The sequence below is a fragment of the Chiloscyllium punctatum genome, chromosome 12 (assembly GCF_047496795.1).
Source record: "Chiloscyllium punctatum isolate Juve2018m chromosome 12, sChiPun1.3, whole genome shotgun sequence".
NCBI lineage: Eukaryota > Metazoa > Chordata > Chondrichthyes > Orectolobiformes > Hemiscylliidae > Chiloscyllium > Chiloscyllium punctatum.
In genome coordinates, this window is record NC_092750.1 from 23,048,071 (window position 1) to 23,063,318 (window position 15,248).

The 15,248-nt window shown below is 38.5% G+C and overlaps 1 protein-coding gene across 11 annotated transcripts in view; it reads right to left on the bottom strand.

The window, feature by feature from the left end:
* Window positions 1-15,248, bottom strand: part of atrip (ATR interacting protein) — a 125,557-nt gene that overhangs the window by 13,250 nt on the left and 97,059 nt on the right. For 10 of the 11 annotated variants that reach the window (XM_072582093.1, XM_072582091.1, XM_072582090.1 and 7 more), the window contains 6 exons: window positions 13,400-13,507; window positions 11,979-12,053; window positions 11,360-11,486; window positions 8,458-9,189; window positions 3,308-3,450; window positions 575-666 (listed from right to left, as the gene is read on the bottom strand). In XM_072582093.1, the coding sequence (XP_072438194.1) occupies window positions 575-666; window positions 3,308-3,450; window positions 8,458-9,189; window positions 11,360-11,486; window positions 11,979-12,053; window positions 13,400-13,507 (1,277 nt within the window). The remainder of the gene's footprint in view (window positions 1-574; window positions 667-3,307; window positions 3,451-8,457; window positions 9,190-11,359; window positions 11,487-11,978; window positions 12,054-13,399; window positions 13,508-15,248) is intronic. The other variant, XM_072582101.1, reaches the window with a different exon arrangement.

Genomic DNA, 15,248 nt, shown 5'->3' on the forward strand with positions numbered 1-15,248 from the left:
TTTTTTGAAGATGTGACAAAGAAAATTGATAGAGGCAGTGCATTAGATGTTCTTTATAAGGACTTCAACAAAGCATTCAGCAAAGTTCCGCATGATAGTTTGATTACCAAGTTTAAATCACATGGTCTCCAGGGGACGCTAGTAGGACTAGAGGGTTTGAGTTATAGGGAGAGGCTGAATAGGCTGTAACCTTGTTTCTCTGGAGCAGAGGCTGAGGGGTGACCCAACAGAAACTTATAAAATCATGAGGGGCACGGACAGGTTGCCTTCCCAAGGTGGGCAAGTCCAAAGATAGAGGGCATAGGTTTAAGGTGAGAGAGGAAAGATTTTAAAAAAAGGACCTGAGGGATAACCTTTTCATGTGAAGGGGGTATGAAACAAACTGCCAGAGGACATGGTGGAGGCAGGTACAGTTACAACATTCAAAGGGCATCTGCATAGGTAAATAAATAGGAAGGGTTAGAAAAATATGGGCCAAATGCTTGCAAATGGGAGTAAGTCAGATTGAGATGTCTGGTTAGCGCGTAGGACGTTTCGTGCTATGTAACTCTCTGACTCTATGTCTGTAACATACCTCTTGTTCAAGCTGGAGCCATAGCCTGTCTGCAGCAGTACTATCAGGTCTGGAGGAAATATATGTATATAGATTGAAAAACAAACACGATGCTGGAAGGAGAAAGTAGTATTTATTAACTTAACAAAATACTAAAACAATCATCGTGAAGTACCAAGTTACTTTTATATTATCGCCAGATTGTGTGAAGCGTAAAACTGAAGAATTCTGTTTTTATACACAAATTGAAAATTAGCACTTTTAGGATAAAGCAAATTGATTGCAATGATGCACTGTTTCCTTGTACTGTGCATTTATTACTCAATGCACTCAGTCACAGAATCCAGGTGTGATTTTCATTGTACAATTCAGTCACTAATGCTACAGTATACTGGAACTCCAATACGATGTATTATGAAGTACTAAAATCCATGACTGCAATGTCCAATTTTAAAAATTCAGTGATGTGCCCTATGTTGCAGAAGTCACAAACTCTCACAGGAAAGACATTTTGGGTGATTGAGAGCCAGAATGCTGGAAACCAGGAATCAACATTCAGGTATTAGCTTAAGCTTAAGCAAGCGATAACTTGCTTTTAACACAAAAAGCTTCCAGAACACAACATGATGGTGTTAAGGAGGAAAATAAATCCAGATTCATTGTTCCTGTCTCATGGACTGTCAAGGTTTTGGAAGTCAACACTAAAGGTAGCACAGTTTTGCAAATAAGATTTTATAAAAGATCAAAGTCACTTGCTAAAGAAACTCGGTGATGCTAAGTATAGACGTGTGCACATTACTGTGTATCTGGAGACAAGAATACTTTGAATTCAGCCAGTGCTGAATTCTGAATTGTGAAAGGTTAACAAGATTGAATTGTGAAAGCAGGAAGGAACCCGCAACACCTGCTCAAAATAAATGGCAGCTGGACACTGACCCATGTCAGGCATCCCTCAACAGTACTCTTCAGCTGTCACCAGGCACACATTTAATGCATTCTTTCTTGTGTTAATTTGGCAATATTGTTTAATTTTGAAGATCCTCCTCTCCCACAAATAGCCTTCGTGTTGAATATACAAATAAGGGCAAACAAATATATTTCAACAGAGCACCAAAGTCAAAGATAATTCAGTTCTGACAAGTGCCACTACTACAGTTCCCAGTGATAGAATTAACTAATAAGACCATAGATGCACAAACTAATCAATGAGACCATGACTGATCTAATAATGCTCAACTCCAGTTTCTTGTCTTTTCCCCATAATCCTGAATTCTCTTACGAATTACTAATCTGTCTATCTCAGCCTTGAATATTCTTACAAAACAGCCTCAAAAGCCCTTTGCAGGAAAGAATTCCACAGATTCACCATCCTGAGAAAATTCCTTTTCAGGCACGGTGGCACAGTGGTTAGCACTGCTGCCTCACAGCGCCAGAGACCCGGGTTCAATTCCCACCTTAGGCAACTGTCTGTGTGGAGTTTGCACATGCTCCCAGTGTCAGCGTGGGTTTCCTCCGGGTGCTCCGGTTTCCTCCCACAGTCCAAAAATGTGCAGGTTAGGTGAACTGGCCATGCTAAATTGCCCGTAGTGTTACGTGAAGGGGTAAATGTAGGGGAATGGGTCTGCGTGGGTTGCTCTTTGGAGGGTCAGTGTGGACTTGTTGGGCCGAAGGGCCTGTTTCCACACTGTAAGTAATCTAATCTAAATCTAATCTGTCCTAAATGGACCATTTCGTATTGTCAGATTATGCCCTCTGTTCCTTTCCTATCCCTCAATGGGAAACAGCCTCTGCATCTACCCTGTCAGGTCCCCCAGGGATGTTTCAATGTAGCCTCTCTTCATTTTTCTAAACTCCAATGAGTACAAACCCAACCCACTGAACCTTCAAGAAAATTCCTCCATCAATCCATTATCAACTGTTAAAACCTTCTCTGGACTACCTCCAATGTCAGTACCTCTTTTTAGATAAGATCACCAAAACTGTTCACTGAATTTCAGGTGTGATGCGGGTAGTGTCTGTATTTTTTAAGCAAAAAACACCCTATTTTTATAGTTCGTTCCCTTTGAATTAAAGGCCAACTATCTGGTTATCTTCCCTATGAATTTGGAAGCTTTTGTTTTGGTAATTCATGGACAAGAATTCCCTAATTCATGGGTGCGGCAGGTTTTTGCAATCTTTTTCCATTTCAATAAATATTTAGCTCTTCTACTCTTCTTGCCTCAGTACAGAACCTCACATTACATGCCATCTGCTAAGTTCCTGTCTGTTAACTTAGCCTGTCCATACACCTCTACAAACATGGTCATCTGCACCTCTTATCTTGCCACTTATTTTTGTGTCATCCACAACCTTGGTGACTGTCATCTAAATTATGACTATACATTCTAAATAACTGTAGGTGCAGCACAGATCTGTGGTACTCCATTTGTTATGGGTTGCCATCCTAAAATTGCCCCCTAATGTAACAGTCTATGAATTAGCCAGTCCCCTATCCATATGAATACTCTAAATATTGCAGACTTTTAGGAGATAGTTTTATATGCATTATAGTGAATGCTTTTTTTTGAAATTCATGAAATTTACTTTACTAATCAACATCCAGTCCTTTTAACTACTTTTAAAATGTAGCTGGTCTAGAATCACTTCAATTTTATTTATCCAACAAATGCTCTGCATTGAGCTTACAAACCTAATCCAGTATTGAAAGGAAAACGCAAAAACAAGTTGATGAACTAATAAGGAATTTTCTCTCACCCGACTGTGAGCAGAACTTCGAGGCCAGTTCCACATGATCTGTCAGGTTTGCCAGGAGCTGGACGACAAGGAGGACAATAGAGCATGAAGAATCTAGTGACAGGCACCGCAGCAGCACTTCACTGCTTAATAATTGGTGGAACCTGACAAAATCCAAACAAATTTAGCCTAAGCAATTAACTGCATAATGACAGTTTGCAATTTTTTTTTTGCCTAATGACCATTTCTTTCGCACGTGATTGCATTTTAAAAGCATTTGCATCAAGAGCTACGTCTCTGACTCAAAAGCAATTTGAAAAATAACAAACCAAAATGAGCTTTTACCAGTGTTTTATTTAATTTCTATCTCCTAGGTAGCTCACTTACGTACAAGTCACCATTATGTACTCTAAGTTACCATCTTTGTTACAAATGCAATACTACATCAATGTGAAAACGTTCAACAGTTTTGTCTGATAACTGTGCTGAGGAGAAGGGTGGAGGAAATGAAAATAATTGGTGTGGTGTCTAAAGTGCAGGGGGACAAAAGGGACCAAAGAGGGAAACAGCAAAGCAAGTAGGTAATTTTAATTCACCTAATAATTGATGGAATCAGAATGGCAATGGTCTTAAAATAAATTGCACTGCATTATCTAACATCTGCCCACTCAAATTTTAGATAACAGATTTACTACAGCTTTCCCACATAAATTGGGATCACCAACCTACATAGAACACACCTTCAGGATCATGCACCGTGCAGTGAAGTGGAAAATGTATATTTTGATGATTTAGAAAAGCAGGAAGGCTCCTGCAGACTTCCCATAATGTCATAAGTGGCATAAGTTACACTTACAGCACAGGATCAATAACTAGACCCTGCATCGGGCCTAGCTTTTTGAATACTCTCTTGGGAACTGGACCATCGTTTGTTGCCTGCCCCTAGTTGTCCTCATGAAGCTGGTGGTAAGCTTCCTTGATCAACTGTTGTAGTCCACGTGCTGTAGGTAAACTCACCATGCCCTTAGGGAGAGATTTCCAGGAATTAACTCAAGGCTACTAAAAGAAAAGGGATATGCTTCCAAGTCAGGACAATAAGTAGTTTGGAGGGGAACTGATAATGGGAACACAACCAGCACAATTTCTGCCCTTACTCCTCTACATGGAAGTGGCTGTGGATTTGGAAGTGGCTGTCTAAGGAGCCCTGGTGAATTGCTGCAGTGAAATTAGATTCCCTACAGTATAGAAACAGGCATTTCAGCCCAACAAATCCACACCAGCCCTCCGAATAGTAACTCACCCAGACCCATTTCCCTACCTTATATTTTATGCCTGACTAACACACCTAACACGATGGGCAATTTAGCATGGCCAATTCACCTAACTTGCACATCTTTGGATTGTGGGAGGAAACCGGAGAACCTGGAGGAAACCCACGCAGATACGGGGAGAATGTGCAAACTTTACACAGACAGTCGCCTAAGGTGGGACTTGAACCTGGGTCCCTGGCGCTGTAAGGCAGCAGTGCTAACCACTGAGCCACCGTGCTGCCCAATGCATCTTGCATGGGATGATACTGCTGCTATTAAACACTGGAGGTGTGTGGATAATCACGAGGGTTGCTTTTTCCAAGTGTCATTGGAATGCACTCAGCCAAACAAGTGAGAAGTACTGCATCACATTCTGGACTTTTGCTTTATTGTGGTTGGGCAGGCTTTGAGGATATAGGAGGGAGTGAATTGAGGCAGGATTCCTCACGTCTGACCAGTTCTTGCAGCCACTGTCTTTATATGGCTGGTCTAATTCAGTTTTGGGTCAATATTAACTCTCCAAGATATTGATAGTGGGGAATTCAAGTGATGGCAATGCCACTGAATGTCAAGGAGCAATGGTTCGATGCTCTTTTGTTGGAAATGGTCATTGTCTGGCATTTGTACAAATATTACCTATTATTTTCAACACAAACCTGGACGGTGATCAACTTTGCTGCATTTGAGTATGAAATGCTTCACAATATTCAGTATCTGAAAAGAGTCTCAAGTAGTTTTGAATTTGGTGGCATCATCAGCAAACAAACCCATTTTTGACCTTATGATGCAGGGAAGGTCATTTATGAAGCAGCTGAAGATGGCTCAGCACAGGGCACTATCCTAAGGAATTCCTGCAAAGATATCCTAGAGCTGAGAAGACTAACCTCCAAAAACAAAGACACAAAGATCATCCCTTGCACCAGGGTATAACTTCAACGAGTAGACAGTTTTCCTTAATTCCCATGAACTCTAGTTTTGCTAGGACTCCTTGATGCCACATGAGGCCTAATACTGTAGCTGAACTCAAAAAGCTTTGTGTTTATTCACTCAGGGGATGCGTGTGTCTCATTGACTGGGCCAGCATTTATTACCCATCCCTAGTTACCCTTGAGAAGGTGGCGCTGAGCTGTCTTCTTGAACCTCTACAGTCTATGTGCTATAGGTAGACCCACAATGGCTTTAGAGAATTCCAATAGTTTGATCCAGTGACAGAGAAGGGCTAGTGAGTGGCGTTCCCATCTATTTTCAGTATTATTGTCTGATTGCTCTCAGTATCAAGTGCCTGCAACCATGTCTTGATGTCACATGGAGTGAACTGAAAAGACTGAAGATTGGTTTCTGCAATACTGTGAACCTCCAGAGGAGGCTGCGTCTACCAGCAGAGCTCTCGAGGATTACAAAGTAACTAATTTCATGATTAATTGAAAATCCATCAATGTGAGGAAATCCATCAACAATTCTGATGAGACACTCCAGTTATCAAATCCACAGAACCCTCACACCAGCAGCGAGAACACCAACCTTTGCAAACCTGCAAGCAATATATGCTTTTGCTTAGACAAGCCAAATATGTAAACAAAAGAATAGCTTGTAATTTACGACTTATAAAAATTCACTATTGTTTTGAACTATGCTTGGATGAGAACCAGGGCAGACACAAAGTATGAGTGTTACAAATGCATAATGTATCCTCTATTTCAAAAACTTGCTGCTGGTTATTCAAATTGATCACAGACACTAAGGAGTCAAGAAACACATTTTCGACTTCAAAAAATATTATGGACTGTAAAGTATGGAAACTGGGTTTCAATTTTCTTTCATCCCTGTCCAGTACAATATTTTTAAAAAGACCTCATTATAATGAGTCTATTATATATCAAGACTTAAAACCCAAATACCTTTAATCTTTTTATAGCCAGAGGAGAAACAAACACAAAAATGTAAAGATTCCCATCACTTTTGGCACAAAGTGAAAAATACGTTTTAAGACCAATCACCCTAAGAGGGAATTATGTAAGTGACAGCCAATATCAAACATTTTATATGTTGCATGTTCAAAAATTCAATTCTAAAATCACTAATTGCGAGCTAAAGGCCCACACAGCAACAAATGATTCGAATTACCAATTCCAGTTAATACTCAAATGTTGCTTGTGATTTTGATGAACCAATCACAGCTATTTTAAGTTTTCTCACAACATGCATGCAACCTACCTGAATGCTCAAGGAACTCACTGTCTTTCTTTCTCAAATGTTTTTCAAAAGGCAATGGAAGCAGGATTCCTGCAGAATAGCTAAATAAAAACTGATCATAGAAGTAGCAGTTTAATGATAGCCTTTTCCCTCCCTCTGTCTTTCAAGCCAATTTGAGTGCTATTATTTGGGTAATTCTGCCATTTATCAGATTGGAATGATCATGAACCATCGCCCTTGAGAAAAAAAAAGGCAAATAAATAGTCTAGGCACAATCAAGAATATGACTGTGCTTTCAAACAGCCAGCGTGCTTACAATAGGTTGAATGCCCTCCTTTTGAGCTACAAGATTCTATGATTCTAAGGTAGTTTGACCACAGAATATTCAGCCTCAAAAGACTTCTCATGAGCCTACAACCCATTCATTGCATGCATTCTAAATTCATACAAGCATGCATTAATTTGAAAAATAAGGGCAAGCTCAACAAGTAGCACGCCTGACACTTCAAAGAACTGCTTCCTGGCAAAAAAAAAGCAAGAACAAAAGATCAATTGCATTTGCAAAACACATGATCACATTCTGGATTAAAGTCTGAATGGCTCAACTATTGTCCATGTAAGCAACAGATCACAATGTAATTTAACATTTGAAAGCCTGTGCAACATCAGACTAACAGTCTAATCAGAATGATCCACAGATTGGATAAAAAATTTTGCTGAACACAATAATAGTTGCATTGTTTTGAAATTTTTACATTGATTTGAACGGATAAAGCTTCTACCAAATGCTGTCACAAACATTTTAATTACAAAAGTATCAATCGTCATGACTAAATTAAACAAACAGTTCAATACATTTTTAAAAGTATCCTGGTTGCATTTATTTCAGATTAGAAAATTAAATCAGAAGATTTCTGGATGGTTGAAGTTGCCAGACTTGTCTGCCACTATTACTTGGACTGTATTTTTTTCCGACATGGTGGCACAGTGGTTAGCACTGCTGCCTCACAGCGCCAGAGACCCGGGTTCAATTCCCGCCTCAGGTGACTCTCTGTGTGGAGTTTGCACATTCTCCCAGTGTCTGCGTGGGTTTCCTCCGGGTGCTCCGGTTTCCTCCCACAATCCAAAAAAATGTGCAGGTTAGGTGAATTGGCCAGGCTAAATTGCCCATAGTGTTAGGTGAAGGGGTAAATGTAAGGGAATGGGTCTGGGTGTTGCGCTTTGGCGGGTCGGTGTGGACTTGTTGAGCCGAAGGACCTGTTTCCACACTAAGTAATCTAATCTAAAAAAAAAGAAAAACTTAGATATTGTAAAGACAAATCAATCCCAGTTGGGCTTTAAAACACAGATAAGGCCTTCTAAAATTATTCGAAATGCCCAGATGGCAAATCCAATAACTAGAAAGGATGTAAACCTATGACAGTTAGAGCTGACCTGTGGCACTACCTGGAAGGGATACTGGATAAGGATCAGGAATAGCAATCAAAACTCGTTTTATATAACCAAGGGGAGCAGAGGGCAATCACCGTACATTTGCTGTCAACCCAGTTACCACCAGCAAACTCAGAGCACAAGGGTGATTTAACCTGGGACTTCACAGGATTCATAGTGATACTTGTTGATAAAATTTTATTAGTGAGAGAGAGATCTTATTCTGTTTTACTTTACCTGCAGAGGAGTTCAGTAGTAGTGCTTTCTGCGACCTTCCCCAGAACTCTCAGGCTTAGATTCTGCAGATTTTCTCTTCGATGAGAGACACTTATAACCACAGGATCAGAAAGTTGCAGCAATTTGTTGAACAAATGATGCCGAGGTTGTTCTAAACCAACCAATCCCTGTCGTTGAACATGTTCCTCTTGAAGTTCAGATGCTCCTGCTTCATCTTCGTTTCCATGCCTACTCAGTGTTGCATTCGTATGTGATTGCGTCGTGATGATAGTGCTACCTCCAATACTTTGACTGCAGGTAGGGACTAACAAAGATTTTCCAGCCTTTTGACTATGTGATACAAGATGATATAAAACACCAAGTGCTGAAAGTGCAAAATCTTCCAAATTATTAAAACAATCATCCACATTTAAGGCAGTAGACTCTACAGAACTGGAGGAGCAGCAATTTCTGCTTCCTGCAGGATTTCTTCCTACTTTTTCAGTCTGCAAAGCTTGACAATAAGTCCCAAGGTAATAATCAATTAATGGCAAAAGGTGAACTGCACTAGACAGGTCATTTTGAGTACTCAGTCCATGAGTAGCTTTTGTGGTGTCCAATTTTTCTTCCGATGATTCTTGGTCAAAGATGAGCATATTAATGCCACACATAGCTAAACGCTGAAGCTCACTTAGACCGGAAAGTGTTTCTTTTTTTTCAACTTCAGAAGATTTCTCAGCTAATGAAGTCCCGCTACAAAATAAAATATGTTATTTTAAAACATTATTATCTGGATTTTTAAATTTTGGACATATTCTGGATAGTCTAATCAAGTTTACTATAGAACTATTGATCTGCATCCGGACTGGCTGAGTGAACTTGGTATGCTGGATTGAACCTAAGAAACATAAGCCAACTGAAATATCACATAACCAGAAGTGAAATCCAGCCCTTGAGTAAACAAACCCATGAGAGTTACTGAATACTACAACAAATGTTTTGTTTTAAACAATATAATATTCTGTATATTTGTTATCGACCCGCTTTGAAAAAAAAATTGAGCAGGTTTGTAAAAATTAATTGGGAGCAGGAGTAAGTCACTCAGTCTCCCAAGTTTGCTCTATCATTAAGATCGCGGCTAACCTGATTGTTCTACATTTCTGCCTACCCCTCATAATTTTCACCACTACACTCACCAAGGGTATATCTCTGACTGAGAAATATTCAGGGACAATGCTGCCAATGTCTTTTGAGTAAGACAAAGTTCCAAAGACTCCCAACCCTCTATGAGAGAAAGAAAAACTCCTTGCCTCTGTCTTAAATGTAACTTTAAGGAAGGCTAAATGTTGTGACAGTTAGATACATATTGGAACAATGACCTCTTAAACATCATAACAATGATAATCCAAACAAGACAAATTGTTGTAATGTTTTGTTTTAGCTGCTGCCGGAAATAAAAAGGAACGGAGGTTAAAAATAATAAAAATATAATAAATGCAGCAGTCAGGGCACAAAGTTTATGATTTTGACGATTGTAAACAGACTGTTTTTTTTAATTCATTCGTGGGATGTGGGCGCCACTAGCCAGACCAGCATTAATGACCCATTCCTGATTGCTCAAAAGGCACATAAGAGTCAACCACGTTGCTGTGAGTCTGCAGTCACATGTAGGCCAAACCTGGGTAAGGATGGCACCTTCCTTTCCATTAGTGAACCAGATGGGGTTTTCTGACAATTGACAATGGATCCATGATCATTATTAGACTCTTAATTTCACCATCTGCCAAGGCAGGATTTGAACCTGGGTCTCTGGATGAACAGAGCTGAAAATGTGTTGCTGGAAAAGCGCAGCAGGTCAGGCAGCATCCAAGGAACAGGAGAATCGACGTTTCGGGCATAAGCCTGACCTGCTGCGCTTTTCCAGCAACACATTTTTAGCTCTGATCCCCAGCATCTGCAGTCCTCACTTTCTTCTCTGGATGAACATTCCAATGAGAATACCACTAGGCCATCGCCTTCCCCAGTCATGCAGAGATTTAGAAATAAATTGATGATACTTGAAACAGAATATGGCATTTTTAAGACGCAAAATAGGCACATAATATAATCATTGTTCAAAGATTGAAGGAATGCGCTGCAAGTGAGAAAGTAGTAGTCAAGACCAAGAAGAGACAACAAAAAGAGAAAGTGTGTCCTGTAGGGGGATGGGGGTCTCAGAATTAGAGAGAGTTCAAATTCTGAGAATTTAAGTGCCATCCTGGAAGCTAACTTATTTGTCTATCTAAACATAGCAAGATTTTACTTTATACTTGGGACATAATTTGGTGTTTTAAAAATATTGCTCAATTTCCAAAAGAAAAGCTGGCTGAATGCATTTTAAACACAAAACAGTTGTCAGGAATGAATTATTTACCGAAAGAAACTTCAGCAAAGCAGGATGAACACTCAAAACATCCTTTATTGCCTTGCTGGAATTTAAGAGATTAAAATTAAAAATGCTAAAGCTACAAACATCCATATAATTTCAAAACAAGGAATAAGTTTCATTTTAGAGAAGACACAATGTGTTACTGCATATTCCTCAAATGTGCTTAGACATTGTAAACTGCTGCAATTTATTCACCCATATCACCATTCCATCCATATAGGAAATCATTAATAGATTTTTGTCATCAGTATTATGCTGGGAAATACTGCAATTCACTGGCAAAATGATCCACTGAAACAAGAACTCGTTCCAACTTTGGAACTAAATAAGATCATTTCTTTATTCAGAAAGATTTCTTTGCACTATCCGCCAACAATTACAGCAAATTCTCCAATTCTTTTGAAAAATGTAAGATTAGGGCTGTTTAATTTTTTGCATTGGTGATATGGAACTTTATTACATTTACTGTTTTCACTAGCAATAAGTTATACTTACTTGCCAGTGGAACTATGCTGTTGGATCAAACCATAAAATGTTTCAGGACTGCTGTTGAGAAGGTGGCTCAATCCCAAAGTTCCAGGTCCAACTGGTTGGCTCAGCAACACAGTCATCAGTACAGCACCTTAAGAAGCACACATTCCACAATAAAAAGAGATCACTACGTTGCTGAAGCCAACAACTAATGCCTAAGAAAAACAGAAGTTAAACAATTTCTAGCCTGCACAACAACATCAGCTCTTTCCCACCATGATGTCCAACTTCGAAACAAGACCTATTCTAATGACAAAAATTACAAAATTGGCCCATTTACTCATAGTATTACATTTGCTAACAGGTGGTTTGGAGCAATGGAGCAGTCTTGATAGCAATCTAGGAACATTTAACCTGCGAAATATTTGCAATAGTTATTCTTAAGTCATCCCACCTCAGACACTTCTCTTCAAAATCAACATACTGGTTCATCCAAAAGATCAAATTTGTGCAAGGGCCTTAGGACTGGTCATAGTTATAGGAGTGGCTTACAAATACAAGTAGTTTAAATTTACCTCAGTAATAAATAGGATATTTAGTCGGAGATAATAAACAAAGGCATTGAAAGTCTGAGAAGCCTCACCTTTGACTGCTTCTCTGCCCGTTCTATTAGCCATTTGAAGATCAGCATTGGACCAAGTTGCCTGCCTCTCCTCACCTATATAGATGAAAATACACCTCCAACTAAATAACGCAAACTGAAAACAAATGTCAAAACTGTACCTTTAACTCAATTAAAATTGAATCAAAATGTTATTTTCATATTTCTAATACACACAAACAAGCAAATAAAAATGTAAACTTTCCTCTGTTTATCATTTGACTGACTTTCATCCCTAATCCACCTCTGAAAAAATTCACACATTAGGGTGAAGTCACAAACCCAATAATTCACACCTATGGCAACTGGCTGAGCACATAAATTTCAGATATATCATAACCTACAGCCTCAAGGAGGGAGGATGGGGGATTAAAAATGCTGTCAGTGAGAAGGAATTCAGTTCCACTAAGGAATGTTAAAAGGTATGAACACGAGAAAGTATCTAAGAAATGAAGATTTTAGTGAACTCATGCCAGTGAAGAAGTGCTTTGACAATTCTTAGGTTCTCTGTACAATGACATAGTTCAGATCATTAACATTTCATGTACAGAATTCTAAGTATTCATCATGATTTGACATTAACACCTCCCTACATTTTGAAAATTTCTTCCCTCATTCTTCCAAAATCCTAGGCTACTCCAGGATGGCACCTGAGAGTGAGATGAATATAGGCAGAATATATGCTCATCTTCAAGAGATCATGAAGAAGTGAGATTCTAGGAATAGAATAGCCAATACATCATATACGAACTTCTCACAATCCCCATAAAAGATCAAATTTACAATTTACAATGCTACTCAAGAAACCACAGGAACTTAGTATGTGCAATTTTAAGAGGTTTCGTCAGAGACTAATGGAGGTGCTCCCATTCTCTCAGAGATTGCAATATGCCTACAAAATTATATAAGAGTCTGATTGTCACCTAAGAATTCTATCCAACACTTGAAGATTGAAAACATTTGAATAGTGCAATACTTTTATAACAGTCATCTGTTTGTTAATGCAGTAATCATCACCTAATTGCCAAGTATTGATACAAAGTTGTTCACAAAAATTTGAATTGTAAATTAATAATTGTAGCCCAGTTATAAGAAACACTACTTGAATTTTACTACACTAAAATAAACACTGCCTGACTCATAACAAAAGAATATCCATTTTTCACTACTGAATATAGATTTCTCTTTAATGCAGAATCAACACTTGAGTAAATCAATGTGTCATGTCTGGAATAAAAGCCATTATAGATCGAGTGTCCAGGGCATATTACCAGGTGACACCAATATTTTTAAAGGCATGGAAACTGCATCACCAAACCCATAACCTACAGCATCAGGAATTAATTGGCATGGGCTCATATTCTGCCAAATTGCACCTATGCATTAATATCATAATTACTTACTTGCAGGTTGTCTGCTATGAGACAATCTTCCCTGAAAGGAATTAAGTGAGGGACACTTTTTCGACATTTTCCTCTTGGTAATTTGCAACTCTTTCAAATCCTGAGTGTCTGTAAGTGTTAAAAGTTATAATTTGAATTCTTAATTAACAGTTCCATAACATCATCCATTTACACCCTGGTTCATCCAATATTACACTGAAACACAGATTAATGCCTTACATTACCTCTAGACAATGCTAATACACTGCTCTCCTGGGTAGCTTCCCATTCTACACCCAGTGTAAACTGCAAATTAAAAAAGCCAGCTGCCATACTCAAATAAGCATCAAGTCTCACTCACTGCATCATCTCTGTGCATATGGACCCATATTTGTTTCCAGTTTGGCACAGAGACAAACACTTAAGCTTATGTTCAAATCCCTCATGACCTTAAAGCTCCAATAATTCTCTCTATATCAAATATTCCATGATCTTACTACTCGAATATCTTCCTCCTGATGTTATATTGTTATCAATAAAAGTATCGTGATCCAACAAACAGCATACGCTCCAGCAACAATACCTGCTGTGCTTCACTCAATTCAGTTCCTCGGCCTGGCATCAATTTAGTACATCAGAGCAGTTATTTATTTTTCATCAAAATTATTTTTTGTTTATTTCTAGGTTACCTACTGTTTAGCAGTAATGTCACAAACAGTGTTAAATATCTGACACAAACTGAAGACAATAGGTAATATGAAAGTTTGTTATTTGGTTTATAAGATGGTAAAGAGTGCCTGTAAAAGGGTGCAGCAATGGCATGCAAATCCAATTACATCCAGGCCTTTAATCTTGTTCTCCTTAATTAAGAGTCGCATTCCTCTGTTGATGCCCAGAGTCATGTAAGGGAGCAAGTAGCAACAACCCAATACAGCTGGTTCTGTACCAATAATCATGATGAAAATAAGGGGAATATGAAAACTAGCTAGTATGATTATCCTGCGTACTTTTGATTTTGGAACATGTTTTAACAATCCATAAATTTAAACACAGCCTTTCTTTTTGACTTCTTTGCTTTTTTAAGTTGTCAAAAAAATTGGTGGGAATCCATAGATGCAGCCCCTACTCAAGAGTAGCTCCAAGACGACTGATCTGAAGCAAGCAGGAAAGGCATGCTTTTAGAAACAAAATACTGTTGATGCTGCAAATCGGAAAGAAACACAGAAAATGGTGGAAAATCTGAGTCGATCTGGCAGCAACTATGGAGACAGAACTGGTTGTCATATTGGACTTGAAATATCAACACTGTTTCTCTCTCTACCAGACCTGATGTAACAAAAGCTGTTTTTTTTTTAAAATTCATTTGTTTCTTAATATTGTGATGACTGTTGTTTCTGTTCTGCACCAAACTCAGCTAAAAGTCAGTTATTTACATTGATTTTTTTTTAAACTAATATATTTCAATGTCTGATGACTAACAGTGGCATTTTAAAAGCTCAAGCCCAATGAATACCATGGAATTTGGATCAGTGACACATTTATTTTCAGAAAATGTAGTTCCTGAAAATGAATTCTGCAGCTCCAGATTGCATTCCATCAATTTTTTTGACAACTTAAAAAAGCAAAGAAGTCAAAAAGAAAGGCTGTGTTTAGATTTATGGATGGTTAAAACATGTTTCAAGATCAAAAGTACGCGGGATAATCATACTAGCTAGTTGTAGATCATGAATAAAACATATTCATCCTCATAAAGGGTGACCAAGACCGGGAACTCAATATTCAAGGAAATTTGACATACTGAAAAATTAGATAGTGTAGGGTAGCCATGTTGACAAAGAAATGTATCATGCAATAGTGAATAGCTATTCAG